Source organism: Rattus norvegicus, chromosome 10, assembly GCF_036323735.1.
Source record: "Rattus norvegicus strain BN/NHsdMcwi chromosome 10, GRCr8, whole genome shotgun sequence".
Classification (NCBI taxonomy): Eukaryota; Metazoa; Chordata; class Mammalia; order Rodentia; family Muridae; genus Rattus; species Rattus norvegicus.
Genome location: NC_086028.1, coordinates 94001608 through 94017896, shown reverse-complemented (window position 1 = coordinate 94017896; position 16289 = coordinate 94001608). Strand labels below are relative to the sequence as shown.

At 39.2% G+C, this 16289-nt stretch overlaps 1 protein-coding gene across 11 annotated transcripts in view; it reads right to left on the bottom strand.

The window, feature by feature from the left end:
- The window catches only part of Cep112 (centrosomal protein 112), a 467050-nt gene that overhangs the window by 314783 nt on the left and 135978 nt on the right, over positions 1-16289 (bottom strand). For all 11 annotated transcript variants that reach the window (XR_005489758.2, XM_039085653.2, XM_063268762.1 and 8 more), the window contains 5 exons: positions 10783-10937; positions 10389-10518; positions 9663-9755; positions 8038-8097; positions 1243-1322 (listed from right to left, as the gene is read on the bottom strand). Coding sequence is in view for 10 of the 11 variants with exons in the window: in XM_039085653.2 (XP_038941581.1) it covers positions 1243-1322; positions 8038-8097; positions 9663-9755; positions 10389-10518; positions 10783-10937 (518 nt within the window). In the remaining variant the exon portion in view is untranslated. The remainder of the gene's footprint in view (positions 1-1242; positions 1323-8037; positions 8098-9662; positions 9756-10388; positions 10519-10782; positions 10938-16289) is intronic.

The following is a 16289-nucleotide window of genomic DNA, read 5'->3' as shown; positions in this document are numbered from 1 at the left end:
TCAGAGCTGATGTGAGCATATGAGCAATGAGTCCTTGTGTGGATAGAAACATTACTTCTTGTGATGTCACAGCACATAAGTCATCCTAAGATGTTCATTTAGCAAGTAAGCCAATGCTTTCATTAATCAGCAAAGCAAGGGGACAAGCCGGGCAGCAGCTCTCAGGGAGACTGTGATGGGAAGCATATTTAACAGGAGGGATCCTTTGGGGTGGTTCTGTAAATGACTCTGGGTTGGAAGTTCAGAAAAGAAAAAGCATGTAGGTACACCAAACTCCAGGAAGCCCCTCTCCTGAATCCCTTGAATCAGGTGCTAGGATGACTTTCCTCCAGGGAAATAATCCTGTCTGCCTGTATAGCAGCTGCCAAAGTTCCTAAGTAACCTACCAAATGGCTTTATGGTCCTCTGGGAATGTGTTTTCATACACTGCCTGACACACGGTAATAACTGAGTATTTACCGAGTAAATCGGTGTGTCGCAGCTAAAACTTACACAGGAAAAACCAAACACAGTCAAAGAGTCCATTCAACCTATGTAAACGGATGGAGGGACAGGCTCCAATGACAGGCCCTTCTCATGACAGGTCAGGGGATACAACCCTTCCAAACAATGCTTAGAGAGTAATCGATTTGTGAACATAACTAAAACACTCTAGTGCCCAACAAAATCTGCACAGGGATTTCTAAAGGTCCAAAGGCCTAAAGCTCATTTTGTGAAAATGTGTTTCCACTTAAGAGGAAGAGGGCATCTGAAACCACTAAGTTCTATTTTCTCTCATTCCTATCACTTAAGAACAGCTGAGCTGCTTTTTCAACTAAAAAAAAAAATCAACCAGTAGAGTAGGTCTGAAAACAGACCCAGGTTGGAAAAGCAGTGTGGGGCAATACCCTCTGTGGCCATGGTGAGCACATAACAGTCTAGTCAACTTGGCTCTCAGTGTGCTACGAGCAACTCGTGCTTCTTGATTCTGCTTTCAACTTGATTGTTGTTATCTGTATGGATTCTTGCCTGCTGGCTTGTCAGTGCACCCATGCATCCGATGCCCACAGAGTCCAGAAGGGCATGAGATCTTCCAGATACCAAGCTATACAATAAGTGTTAGCTACCAAGCTGGGGCTGAGACTAGACCCCAGGTTCTTGGGAAGAGAAGCTAATACTCTTAACCACTGAGCCAGCTCTCCAGCCCCAAGTAAGAGCAATTTTTTAAACATTAAATATTTTGTGACTGCCTTTTTTACTCACTTCAAAGCTTCCTCAAATTTATGGATCTTCCTCTGAGCATCTTCTTTCTCTTTATCAAGTTCACTCTTCAATTCATGAACCTGCATGAGAGAGTTCGTGAAATTTACTGGACGATAAGGAACTCAAGTACAAAAAACCAACAATCTCACATCCATTGTGATATGAATTCAGACTTATGTATTTCATGATGGAAACCTGATTATTCATAGAATAATTTTAATATTCTACTTCTAATATTACTTTTCAGTTCAACACTAATAATTAGATTCTCTTCTAAAGGACTTGGTATACATCAACTTCAAAAAGCAACAATCGCTTTGGCAAGCAAAGAAATCTTACATGATTGAGAAGACTAGGATAAGAAGTGTATCTGCATTAAGCAGATATAGAAAAGCTATTATAAAATCTTCCTTCACTAAGCATGATTTGTGCATCCATTGACCAAGTTTGGAACAAACTCCTCCATCATGGCTGCCTCCCACCTGCACGTAGCAACCCTTGAGTGAGTGGGATGAGGGCACTAACCACGAAGGTGAAAGATGTTTTTCACACATTCAAACTGCAGTGTGGTTATTCCATGTGGACATGATGGTGATCTTAAAATATGGAAAAAATGTGAACAGTCGGACAGAAAGGGAAAAGTGAATGACTTATGGTTGTACCTGCACACTAGTAAGGCTGCGGAGCCTCCCTGAGTGCTAAGAAAGCTCTCAATTTGGTACCTGAAAATACCAATAACAGACCTGCTAGCCACCACCATAGGACTGAACATGAATCCGCTGGACAGTGAGGCAAAAAAGAATGACAAGAATCGCGCATCACACACACACACACACACACACACACACACACACACAAACTCACACACACTCACACACACACATACACTCACACACACTCACACACATACTCACACACACTCACACACTCACACTCACACACACACATACTCACACACACTCACACACTCACACTCACACACACTCACACTCACACACACTCACACACATACTCACACACACTCACACTCACACACACACACACACACAAACTCACACACACTCACACACACATACACTCACACACATACTCACACTCACACACTCACACACTCACACACTCACACACTCACACTCACACACACACACACAAACTCACACACACTCACACACACACACACACTCACACACATACTCACACTCACACACACTCACACACTCACACACTCACACTCACACACTCACACTCACACTCACACACACACACACACAAACTCACACACACTCACACACACACATACACTCACACACACATAAACTCACTCACACACACACTCACACACACACTCACACTCACACACACCCCACACACCATCACCACCCACACATTCTAAAACCATGTCACACACTGCATCAGAACTAGACAAAAGGAGTTTTTTTTTTAAATCAGTTCAGTTGGGACCTATTTTACTCAAATCCCCCATGCTTTTGCCCTTTCTTTTTTTTAATATAAAATTATCTTGAATTTTTCCCTTCGTATAAGGCAAAAATTAGTAAAATCAACTACATTCTTTTAAACTAACAGTGAGGCTGGACAGGCAACTTTTCATGATAATAGCAAAAAGCCTCTACTACTTCCTCTGATGGCAAACCTCTAAATCAAGGCAGGACTGAGAGGCAGAGAAGACTGCATTCTGAGGCAGTGACTGACCAGGAGAATTAACAGACACAAGCCCCACTTCTTGGTACTGTAATGATCAATTTAAAATATCTCATAAATACTATTTTCTTATGATAAGAAGGATCACTTCACCTTGAAATTTTTTACCACTAAATTTATTTTATTCTGCATAGGAAAAAAAAGTCTTTTCACAATTTCCCAGGCTCAGACTTCAACTGCTGTGTCACTTCTTATAGATCTTCGATATGTATTACTCTGCTTGGCACAGTGTGAGAATCTTAAATTGGAATAGAAACAAACTTTGCTCATTAAGTATTTGGAGGGCAGAAAGAAACTTTGGCAAGAATGACAGGACAAGATTAAATGGTCATCTCTCTACTTCCCAAGTTACTTAGCATGCTGTGTCTCGGTGCCCTCCACAGATGGGATGGGCAACAGCCACAGGAAGATTTCTGGTAAAGTGAGTTACTTCAGGCAGTGAACATGAGAACATTAAAATGCTCAGTCGATGTAAAACATCACAGCTACAGAGTCAGATAGGAGACTACAAGTATCTCGGTTACGTAAGGTCAGTACGAGTAACAGTCATGGTGTGCACAGTACCCAAGACTGACTGCCCTTTCAGAAAACAGTCCCTGGAGGCCAAGCATCCTGAGTGCTCACCACACACTTAACTCTTTCAAATCTCAAATGTGTGTACTTAACGATGGTTAGTGAATGGCACCTTAATAAAACTAACTAGTCTAAGACTATCAGCTCCATTTCTGAAGGTAGAGGGAACTCTCAGGATGGGGGAGAAGGGCTCCCCTTTAGTCAAGAAGGCATGCACTGATGACCATTGTAAGCTGTTTCTCACTTATGTTACTAAGTGCCCAGCATCCCTGACCCACACTACAGCAGTCATTAGTGGATGTTCTGGGTTTGTTTCCTCTTGACAGACTATTTTAGTGTCTCATGATTGAGATTCCCTTTAAATTATGCCTTCGTTTGATCTATATTTCATATATTTGTTGGTAATATATAATTAAATACCATGCAAGTAATCGATGCATACTGATTTTGATGGAAGACTACAACTTAATATTCGGGTTTTAATGTTATATAAATCATTTTTACATAAAAGAAAAATAAAAAACAAAAAGATAGTGCTACTGACTAAGAACTACTTATTTATTTCTATTTATTTCATTTTTTTTTACACAGAGACTAGCTATGTTGCTCAAAGGTAATGTGAAGTAAAATTTAATATGATTTATTTCTAAACTTTTTTCAATATATAATTAATATTAAACTATACTATTGAAGGTGTTTAAGGCACCTAGTTTACTCTTAAACATGAGAATTTACTATTAGTTGATTTCAGTAGGTATAACCACACTGACTGAACATATGCTAAATATGGTTTATATTCCCTTCCGTCCTCCAAAGTTAGGGAACAAAAAAGAAGCATATAAATGAGAAAAAGACCATAGATCATGGCATAGCAAAGAGACAAAGGGCTGGGGCTGGCCCCAAAGCCAGCAGGCTGGAAAACACTGCCTCTGAACTCTTCTAATCTCCACAGCCTACTGTTAACACTATGCATGGCCTCAATGCATGACTTCATTAAATACTACAACAACACAAATTTATTTTTCTCTTTTAACTTTGGGAAAATTATCCTTTTAAAAGAAAATTATGTCAGTAGAAATTAAAAATACAATCTAATATATTACATATAAAACTGCTGTGAACATGTTTAAATTATTTCAATATAATTATATAAAGTACAATGAATGCTAAGCACTGGAAAAACTGTACTGTAGTGTTTCAGAACTCACATTTGTTAACAGTTAGGACAGTGATTTGGGGAGAAGTCAAGTGTAGCATGGGTAAGCCTGTGCGTGTGAGCATCTGCCTCATGTTCTCCGTTGGGTAAACAGCACCATCACTCTTTACTCCCGTGCCTGTTTGGAAAACAAGCACCAGGTCATTTGGAGGAGGCAGGTGCTTCCTTACTAGTAAAATCATTCACTCCAGCAGTTTCCTGATCTAGCAGATTACCACACTTCATCAAACAATGACGGTTAGCTTTATGGCCTGTTATTTGTTTGATGTTCGAAGATCTGAAGAGCAGGCAACAGCCACCAGAGATCAATAAAGACCACGAGATAATATGTGTGTGCTTAAATCAGGGCCAGCATCTGATGCTGTTTCTTTCACCTCAAAGACTGGTGGGATGCTACGCTCCCACCCTGCTGCTTTCGCGCTGGCATGAGGAAATAATGTCATTCAGACGGCATTTCCTCCTCTGGACAGATATCCAGAAGCACATTTTATAGGGAAAGTCACTGAATGTGCACACCTGTAATTCAGAACAAAAGCTATCCACCCATTAGCTATCCAGTCACCCCGCTCGGCATAGGTGAGATTTATGTTAGCCCTCTGAGCTGTCAGAAGGATACTCCCTCAGGGGTAGGAGACATCAAATCTTCAAGGCTTGAGATCACAGCAGGTTTAATAAAGAAAGAAGAACAGATGTGAATTTAAAGGGGAGATTATGGAATTAATTGTGAAACAAAAAGTGACACACTGAGGAGCTTTTCTTTAACGTAAACAATCTCAGTGACGTGCAACATGAACTAATACATATTTCCTTCTATAGACTGTGGTTTAAACAAGTCATGTTTGAACTGAAAACAGCAAAGGGTATTCTGGTTATTTATTTAAAACTGAGGCCAACTGACAGCTCATGGAAGATGAGTAACTGCTGTTGCAATGCCTAACAGAGATTTCAGCTCTCCTTTCCAAGGTGGACTACAACAGAGCCGGCCAGCAGGTTACTGTTAAAAATGAAATTATAACAGACACATAGACACTGCCTTTCTACAGGAATGCATTGACCCCCACTTGAACTCACAGGGTAACTGAAGGCAAGATGAAAGCCTGGCCTGCATCTGTCTCCTTTTCCTCAGGGGTGACTCGCTTACCTCTGCAGTAGTCAGGGTTCACCACTCAAGAAAATCTACCCAGGATCCAGTGCTCCTAACTTACCTCAGTCCCTTCAAAGCTGAAAGCACAAGAAGAGAACTGAGGGATCTTACTGTCTGCTCTTCACTGTCTTTGCTCCAGACCCCACGAAAGAGCTAAAACAGTCTCCAGTCACTGTTCTGAACCTTGGACTCCAAGGAGAACAGCGCCTAGCAGGACCAAGCACCTCCAAAGAGGGGAGTTATCCACGATAGTGAAATCATAACTGGAGCAGAGCAGGCTTTTTCAAGGAATCAGCTTGTCCCCTCCAGTAAAGACTTCTTCAGATTACCATGCAGAACAAAAGCCGAGATGTTGATCAAGCAGACCACAGCTTAACAAGTACGGCTTAACTATGCATACCACTTGCCCTCCACCCTAATTCTTCTCCATTTAAACCTAAAGCTCACATCCGTTCCCGCAGATAGGACGTGTGGTCGCTGACCACATTTTCTGCTCCATGAATCTCTCTTGCTCTACTTTTCACTCCTCCTTGGCTCTGTAATGTGTTGTGAAGTGGCAAAGCCTATCTTTCACGGCTGCTAAAATGTGTGCTTTTCCCCTAAGCTCCAGTTACAAAGCAAATTCTCAAGTTTCCTTCCTTTTGTCTATTCGCCAGGGAGAAAGGCTGACAGCCTTAGATTACTTGGTGGCTAAAATACAGTAAAGAATACAGTAAAAGCAAAGGTTATCTGGATCTGTCTCTCCACAAAACAGTTCTCAGTGTGCCTTGCTCCTGGACAATGGCACATCCTGTTCCACAGCCAGCAGGGGAGAGAACTGGCACAGACCACAGCTGAACAAAAGACTAGAAAGGGGTCCATAATGGAAGAGCAGCCAGAGGGCTACCCAGAGAACAACGATGAATAGTACACCCAGTGTGCCAGGCTAACCCAGTGCCTGACACAATGGAGAAGGCGTCCAGTAGTCAGTCAGTCAGTCAGTCAGTCAGTCAATCTCTCTCTCTCTCTCTCTCTTTCTCTCTCTCTCTCCCCTTCTTTTTCCCCCTCTCTTCCCTTTCTCAAGCAAAATATTTAGGAAACTGCATTTCTCAGTAATAGAAACTAAAAAGCTTCACCTAAATATTTTGTAGATATAAATATACTAAACATGTTACAATGAATTATAATAAAACTGCAGGAGTAAGAAAATAATTACAATTATAAAAAGCACAAAAAAGATCAATATACATCAGGAGAAATCCTTTTTTTGTAAGTCACAACACACTATTCATCCTATATATCTCTTGGTGTGTTAAGCTCTTGGAGGGCAGAGTGACTGACAGCTCCCAGCTTCACCCTATTACTGAACACGGTGCCTTGTCCAGTAGAAGCATTGAAACAATATCAACTAAGCGACTAGAGGGACAAAACGATGGTTACAATGTAAAATGAGAATACCACAATACATACCAGGGTTAGCTTTAATTTAAATATTTTAATGGAAGGATAAACCTCATTTTGTATTATATTTTACAAGCAGATTCACTTGATAAATATTAAAAGTAAATAATGACCAAAATATCAATAAAAACTTTGTTATTTCGACTATTTTTACTTTCCATGTCTTACAGCAAACCATTTTCAGAACTGAGATATCAGTCACACATCTATACATTGTTGTCTGAAGTATTAAAACCTTTAGTTACTTCTGATAATAGGAACATTAAAATGCATTTCAGAAACTGCATGGTTCTGAATGCTAAGAAGCTGCTAAGCTGCAGGCAGTCAATGCCCTCACTGTTTTAGGGTTTTTGACTACAGATTTGAGGTTCTTATCACATGGATTATACACAGGAATACAATGAAAAGTCCCAATTATTTCAAAATTGTAGAAATAAAAACATCAAGTTGTTCATGAGAGGTTCAGTCAATGAGAGTCTTCACTCACCCAACAGAATATAAAACTAGAGCTTTAATATTGGTGTCATTAATAACTGAGCTTGACGCTGTTGATAAACATGAAAACATTGATTATACCGGTTAGCTGAGACTGAGTTAGTAAGAAACAATCCATGAAGGGATGGGGTAAATACAGTACTTTATTAAATCAGCCTCCTTTACCTGAATAAGTTATTTTAAATGTTTATGTTTTCCAACCATTTACCTTTTCCTCGTAGATGTATTTTAAGTGGTTTTTCTCCATGTGAAATTTATCTTCTTGATCCTGTAAGTGACAAATGTTTATTCTTAGTATGTTTTATATTACCTTTAGAGTCAATAAAATAAGTGTCCCAGTGATGAAAGCAGTGAATGTCCTGGATGTCAAACTGGAGTCATACATGTCATTTGCTTATCATTGAGAGAACCCTAAGCCCCTGTGAAAGTCACCAGCGTCACCAGCAGCTTTCTATACCAAGACCTAAGCCCTCAGCTGTGTGAGGGTATCCCTGTCCTCAAGCTTGGAGACCACTGTGATACTTAAGATTATGAAAGCAGGAATAAGCAACTAAGCCAAGATGGTAGTGCTAACCCCGAACCCACTGCATACCCTCCTCCTGCTGCTCTGTGACTGAGAGGAAATGAAAGTGCTGAGAGAAAGAGAAAGGGAAGAAAGACAGTGGAGTTTGAGAACCTCAATGGGAGGTCTTTCTAAAATAATACACTTACATAAGAGATTTTTTTCACATCAAACAAAAATCTGATGGCACATTATACTAATAAGATATGTAGAAAAAACAGGAAATAATATATTCATACTTATATACTTTAATGTAGCTCCTATTCACACCAGTGCCCTGAAGCACATTATACCGAATAATAAATATTAGGACTTACTTAAAAAATGTTAAATATTTAATTTATATATTTAACATATTTAAATAATTTCACTTCAAATTAGCATACAACATATTAGATATCATTATGGCATTTCTGAATCCCGTATATTAGTAGAATTTCGTCGTCCCCACTTCCCCTCTCCTCGGTTCGTCACAGTCCCCTTGTTCTCAGTTCCCAACTTATTTCCTCTCATGCTCCAGGTGTCCTTGTGTCAACCCTGCTCTTCCCATCCCCCATCTTTACCATGTATTGGTCTCCTCTCTTGTTTGTTAGCTCTTACCCATGCTCCCAACACACACAGATGTACACATTATGAGCTATCACCTCCATACATATGCAGGAACACATTCAAGGTTTATCTTTATGCATTTGGGTGGCCCTACTTTATATTACAAGGGTCAAATTCTTCTATTTTCCTGAAAATTTCAAGAACATCCTACACTTTGACTCTTTGACCAGTTGTGATTCTCTGTATTAGCCATTGCATGTAGCTCAAAGACACTTCTCTGACGAGGGCAGTGAGCTATGCCAGTGTGCGAATTAAAAGATGACTATTTACAGTGGGAAGGATCGGGCAGAACCAATTAAGAATTTTTGGGGTAGCTAAAAAATTCTATTCCTAGACTTTGGCAGTGATTACAAGAATGCTCACTTTACACAAAAACATTTGTTCAATTGTCTTTTCTGTATTTTGGTTTTTGCAATATTGATAAAATAAGGATTTTAATTCTAAACTAATCTCAAAAAAGATCTTTCAGATCAACTGACTTTTACTCTCTACATGTAAGTAAGTATCTTCATTTGTTAGGTAAATGCCAGCAATAAACTCAGAAATGGCGATGTCCAGAAGGGATTTTCTAGTAATTTTTTAACTGACTCTCATTTATAAACAAAAGATCATGACAGTAAAGGAACTGGACCCAGTGACCTTGGTAAAAGGACAGGACTCACTTTTACTTGCTGTTTCCTCTGAAGCTCCGATTCCTGGACCTGCTGTTTTAATTGACGGATGTTCTGTTCTAGCTCTTCAATCACAACAGATGTCTAGGAGGATTGCAAGAACAGAAGGCAGAGCACTGACTTTTTGTACCACTGCACAGTTCTGTTTGAAATAAAGCCCATTTACCCCTGAAAGTTTAGTCAGGATTTAAGTAAAAAGATATTTTGAAAGACAATATAAAATTTAAGTCTATTTAAATCACACTGTAAGAGGGGTAGCAAACTAAGCAGTCTCTAGAGCAACATTTGAACCAAAATTAGTATTTTGAAGTAAAAATGTAAATTAAAATCTGCATAGTATTTAATGCTATGAAAATGTAAAAGTGAGTTTAATTTTTATGGAAATTTTTTAAATTTAAGAAATAAAAATAGAATAAAACAAACCTTTCAAAGTAAACTACTATATGTGTGCAGAAACACTTCAGAAAGCATTTCTAAGAATTCCTTCTTTAAAACATTAGTGCTTTAGGCAAGCATCAAGCAGAACCTGCTACTAAGCGCTGTGTGGGCTATGAACCATTTAGTGTTTTCAGGGTCCTAAACGGCATCACGTGTTTTCAAGTCTGGTGGTTTCAAGAACAGAATGAAGGGGCTAATCTCAAATGGAAATGACTGGCTGATACATCGCAGCCCATGGCTGACCACGTGTGCAAATGCAGCTACGGACTTGTACAATACCTTAGAAGTGGAAAGTGCATGCTCTTGTCGCAGGATGTTAATGTCAGAATCGTATTTGGTTTTTAGTAACTTCACATTTTGCTCATAGTCATTTACAAGATGTTCTTTCTCTGTATGTAGTAAGTTTTGCCTAAAACAGTAAGATAAATAACAATGTTTTATATTTTTGGAACCAATCTCTAAAATAGACATCAACTAAACTAATAATCAACTAAATTTAAATATATTTTTATATATGAAGTACCCATATTTTCATCAACTCGTTTCAAACACTATGTTTTTAAGTATTTTTTTAAAAATATGTAAAGAATCCTGCTTAGATAGAAATGTCATGACAAAGTTTGACTGGCGGGTCACCTACAGTCAGGGTGCCCACAGACAGCATCAGCACTACCTTGTCTTTAACTCCTGTAATTCACTACATGTTATCTGGTAGCATCTTTCCAGCTCCAATTTTTCTTGGGTCAGTTTCTGCCTCTGTAGATTGCTGTTCTCGGCTTCTCCCATCAGCTGCTGCACACGGCCCTCCAGGTCTTTGATCATGTGGTTCTAAAGAACAAGTCTCTGTTAGGAAAACCTCTCACTAGCCTTTCAGCCATGTGTGCCCATGAGCACTATGAAGAAACATATTAGAATTATGAGAGCAAATAAGCCATAATCAATATTAGTAAAAACAAATCTCTAAAGTAATTTTTTTGTTGTTGGTTTGTTTGAGACAAGGTTTCTCTGTGTAGCCTCATCTGTCCTGGAACTCACTGTAGACAAGACTGGCCTCGAACTCAGGTCCGTCTATCTCTGCCTCCTAAGTATTGGGATTAAAGTCACGTACCAGCACCACCTGACCTACCACCTTTTTACCATAAAATTACCAGCATGCTTACATCTATCCAACCATTCACTCATTTGTGGAATGTCTGCTGAGTCTGACCTTCCCGTGAGAGTAAAGAAGAGAGGTGCTCCCCTCAGGTCCATGGCAGTGCCTCTGTGCCTCCTCATTACAGTTCAGTTTGTCCTCTTCACTTAAGGTTCCAATCAGGAAACTTTAAAAAATCCATACCTCCACATTTTAATGGCAGGAGTACCACATGATATAGTCAACATTAGAAATTATGTAAGAATATTTTATCACATAAATTCTTATTTGTTTCATCTGTTAGATTTTTCTATTTCATTTAAAAGAGTTTTGTATTTTTCTAAAGTATTCAAAAGCATCATTCAAATAAATTGCCTCTTTTTATTTGGTATTTAAGTTATTTTGAATTCTTCACTTTGGCAGGACTGCATTTAAGGCTTGAATAAAGGTGTTTATGAGCTTCTAAATGCTTTATTCAAACCTGCACTAAGCCAGCATTAGCTGAGAAACAACTGGTTTTCATTTTAACAACCACTCTTCTAATGAATGCAAATAGGAAAAGGTTAGTGTGGTTCTTCTTTCCTACTGTTTTTCCACAACAAAGAGTTAAGTTTAAACATCACTGTTAAACTCCAACATTCTCTCTTCATTTCACCTTTTCTTCATTATAAAACTGAATAAATTGGTGGGGTAAATTTTGGCGCAACAACTTCCAAATATGTGAAAATAAAAACAACACATTGGTAATTTTTTAACATGACAGCATGTGTATACATGTATTAGCATGTATTAACATGTGTAGCTCCATTCTGACCCACTGTATCACCTCGGCCTGTGCTGAGCTGAGCGCTCCTTTAGGAAGTTAGCTCCCCTCAGAGAGCACTCAGAACCTCCTCCCTGCACAGTGACTGTGTGACACAAACAAGAACCTTTGCTCTCCAATTTTATGTTGTGGCAACAAAGGGATTCCTAGCCCTCCTGGCATGGAATTGATGAAAAGGAGACAATGTCTAGGAAAAGCAGAATGGCTACTTCACCTTAGGAGCCTAGTAGAGGTAATACTGCTTAGGAGGGGGTGGCATGTAGACCATCACTCTCCCATTAAGAACACGGAAAAGACACATAAATCAGTCTGAAACAGGTAAGGAAGGTGTTATGGATGCCAGGGCAGACTGGGCTGAGGAAGAGGAGAAGCATCAGGCTGGGCCAGCACTTGAAGTTGTACTCCCCACCCTTCTTTTGCTTTTTCTTTCTTTTTTAATCCTAGGGGTATTTTCTTCTTCTTTTTCTATATTCTGTTTTAGATTTATTTTACAGTCTTTTTGTAAATTTTTATTTTTGTCTTCCATTTTTATTAAATTGGGTATTTCTTATTTACATTTCAAATGTTATTCCCTTTCCCAGTTTCCAGGCCATCATCCCCCTAAGCCTTCCACCTTCCCTTCGATATGGGTGTTCAACTCCCCATCCACCCTCTCATTACCTCCCCCCAACAATCCCGTACACTGGGGGTCCAGCCTTGGCAGGACCAAGTGCTTCCCCTTCCACTGGTGCCCCTATTAGGCTACTCTTTGCTAACTATGAATCTGGAACCCAGGGTCAGTCCATGTAGAGTCTTTGGGTAGTGGCTTGGTCCCTGGAAACTCTGGTTCGTTAGCATTGTTGTTCTTAGGGGGTCTCAGGCCCCTTCAGCTTTCAGCCCTTTCTCTGATTCCTTCAATAGGGGTCCCATTCTCAGTTCAGTGGTTTTCTGCTGGCATTCACCTCTGTATTGGACATATTCTGGCTGTGTCAATCAGGAGAGATCTATATCTGATTCCTGTCAGCCTGAACTTCTTAGCTTCATCCATCTTACCTATTTCGTATGGGCCACATGTGGGGCAGGCTCTGAACGGCTGTTCCTTCAGCCTCTGTTCTAAACTTTGCCTCCCTACACCCTCCTATGGATATTTTTGTTCCTCTTTTAAAGAAAGAGTGAAGCATCCACATTTTGGTAATCCTTCTTGAGTTTCATGTGGTCTGTACATCTTGGGTAATTCGATCATTTGGGCTAATATCCACTTATGCATACCATGTGTGTTTTTCTGTGATTGGGTTACCTCGCTCGGGATGATATTTTCTAGTTCCATCCATTTGCCTATGAATTTCATGAAGTCATTGTTTTTGATAGCTGAGTAGTACTCCATTGTGTAGATGTACCACATTTTCTGTATCCATTCCCCTGTTGAAGGGCATCTGGGTTCTTTCCAGACATAAGGCTGCTATGAACACATTGGAGCATGTGTCTTTGTTGTATGTAGGAGCATCTTTTGGGTATTTGTCCAAGAGAGGTATAGCTGGTTCCTCAGATAGTTCAATGTCCAATTTTCTGAGGAATCTCCAAACTAATTTCCAGAATGGTTCTACCAGTGTGCAATCCCACCAACAGTAGAAAAATGTTCCTCTTTCTCCACATCCTCGTCAGCATCTGCTGTCGCCTCAGTTTTTGATCTTAGCCATCCTGACTGGTATGAGGTGGAATCTCAGGATTGTTTTGATTTGCATTTCCCTTATGACTAAAGATGTTGAACATTTCTTTAGGTGCTTCTCAGCCATTCGGCATTCCTCAGCTGTGAATTCTTTCTTTAACTCTGTACCCACTTTTTAATAGGGTTATTTGTCTCTCTACAGTCTAACTTTGTCAGTTCTTTGTATATTTTGGATATTAGCCCTCTATCACTTGTAGGATTGGTAAAGATCTTTTCCCAATCTGTTGATTGCCCTTTTGTCCTAACAACAGTGTCCTTTGCCTTACAGAAGCTTTGTAGCTTTATGAGATCCCATTTGTCAATTCTTGATCTTAGAGCATAAGCCATTTGTGTTCTGTTCAGGAAATTTTCCTCCAGTGCCCACTTTTTATTCTATTAGTTTGAGTGTATCTGGTTTGATGTGGAGGTCCTTGATCCACTTAGACTTAAGCTTTGTACAGGGTGATAAGCATGGATCTATTTGCATTCTTCTACATGCTGACCTCCAGTTGAACCAGCACCATTTGTTGAAAATGCTATCTTTTTTCCATTTGATGGTTTTGGCTCCTTTGTCAAAAATCAAGTGACCATAGGTGTGTGGGTTCATATCTGGGTCTTCAATTCTATTCCACTAGTTTATCTGCCTGTCTCTGTACCAATACAATACAGTTTTTATTGCTCTGTAATACTGCTTGAGGTCAGGGATGGTGATTCCCCTGGAAGTCCTTTTATTGTTGAGGATAGTTTTAGCTATCCTGGGTTTTTTCTTATTCCTGCTGAATTTTCAAATTGTTCTGTCTAACTCTACAAAGAATTGGATTGGAACTTTGTTGGGGATTGCATTGAATCTGTAGATCGCTTTTGGTAAAATGGCCATTTTTACTATATTAATCCTGCCAATCCATGAGGATGGGAGACTTTCTATCTTCTGAGATCTTCTTCAGTTTCTTTCTTCGGAGGCTTGAAGTTCTTATCATTCAGATCTTTCACTTGCTTGGTTAAACTCACACCGAGGTATTTTATATTATTTGGGACTATTATGAATGGTGTAGTTTCCCTAATTTCTTTCTCGGCTTGTTTCTCTTTTGTGTAGAAAAAGGCTATTGATTTATTTGAGTTAATTTTTTTTTTGGTTCTTTTTTTCGGAGCTGGGGACCGAACCCAGGGCCTTGCGCTTCCTAGGCAAGCGCTCTGCCACTGAGCCAAATCCCCAACCCTGATTTATTTGAGTTAATTTTATACCCAGCCAATTTGCTGAAGATGTTTATGATGTCTAGTAGTTCTCTGGTGGAACTTTTGGGGTCACTTAAGTATACTATCATATCATCTGCACATAGTGATATTTTGACTTTTTCCTTTCCAATTTGTACCCTTTGACATCCTTTTCTTGTCTGATTGCTCTAGCTAGGACTTCAAGAACTATACTGAATAAGTAGGGAGAGAGTGGGCAACCTTGTCTAGTCCCTGATTTTAGTGGGATTGCTTCAAGTTTCTCTCCATTTAGTTTAATGTTAACTACTGGTTTGCTATATATGGCTTTTACTATGTTTAAGTATGGGCCTTTAATTCCTGTTCTTTCCAGGACTTTTATCATGAAGGGGTGTTGAATTTTGTCAAGTGCTTTCTCAGTATCTAATGAAATGAACATGTGGTTTTTATCTTTGAGTTTGTTTATATAGTGGATTATGTAGAAGGTTTTCTGTATATTAAACCATCACTGAATACCTGGGATGAAGCCTACTTGATCATGATGGGTTATTGTTTTGATGTGTTCTTGGATTCAGTTTGCAAGAATTTTGAGTATTTTTGCGTCAATATTCATAAGGGAAATTGGTCTGAAGTTCTCTTTCTTTGTTGGGTCTTTGTGTGGTTTAGGTATAAGAGTAATTGTGGCTTCATAGAAGGTATTTGGTAGTGCTCTGTGTTTCAATTATGTAGAATAGTTTGGAGAGTATTGGTATGAGGTCTTCTAAGAAGGTCTGATAGAATTCTGTTCTAAATCCATCTGGTCCTGGACTCTTTTTGATTGGGAGACTTTTAATGACTGCTTCTATTTCTTTAAGAGTCATGGGGTTGTTTAAATGATTTATCTGTTCCTGATTTAATTTTGCAACCTGGTATGTGTCTAGAAAATTGTTCATTTCTTGCAGATTTTCAAATTTTGTTGAATAAAGGCTTTTGTAGTAGGATCTGATGATTTTTTTAATTTCTTCTGATTCTGTAGTTATGTCTTCCTTTTCATTTCTGACTTTGTTAATTTGGACACACTCTCTGTGTTCTCTGGTTAGTCTGGCTAAGGGTTTATCTATCTTGTTGATTTTCTCAAAGAACCAACTTTTGGTTCTGTTGATTCTTTCTATAGTCCTTTTTCTTTCTACTTGGTTGATTTCAGCCTTGAGTTTGATTATTTCCTGCCTTCTACTCTACTCCTGAGTGTATTTGCTTCTTTTTGTTCTAGAGCTTTTAGGTGTGCTGTCAGTCTACTGATGTATGCTCTCTCCAGTTTCTTTCTGCAGGCACTCAGAGCTATGAGTTTTTCTC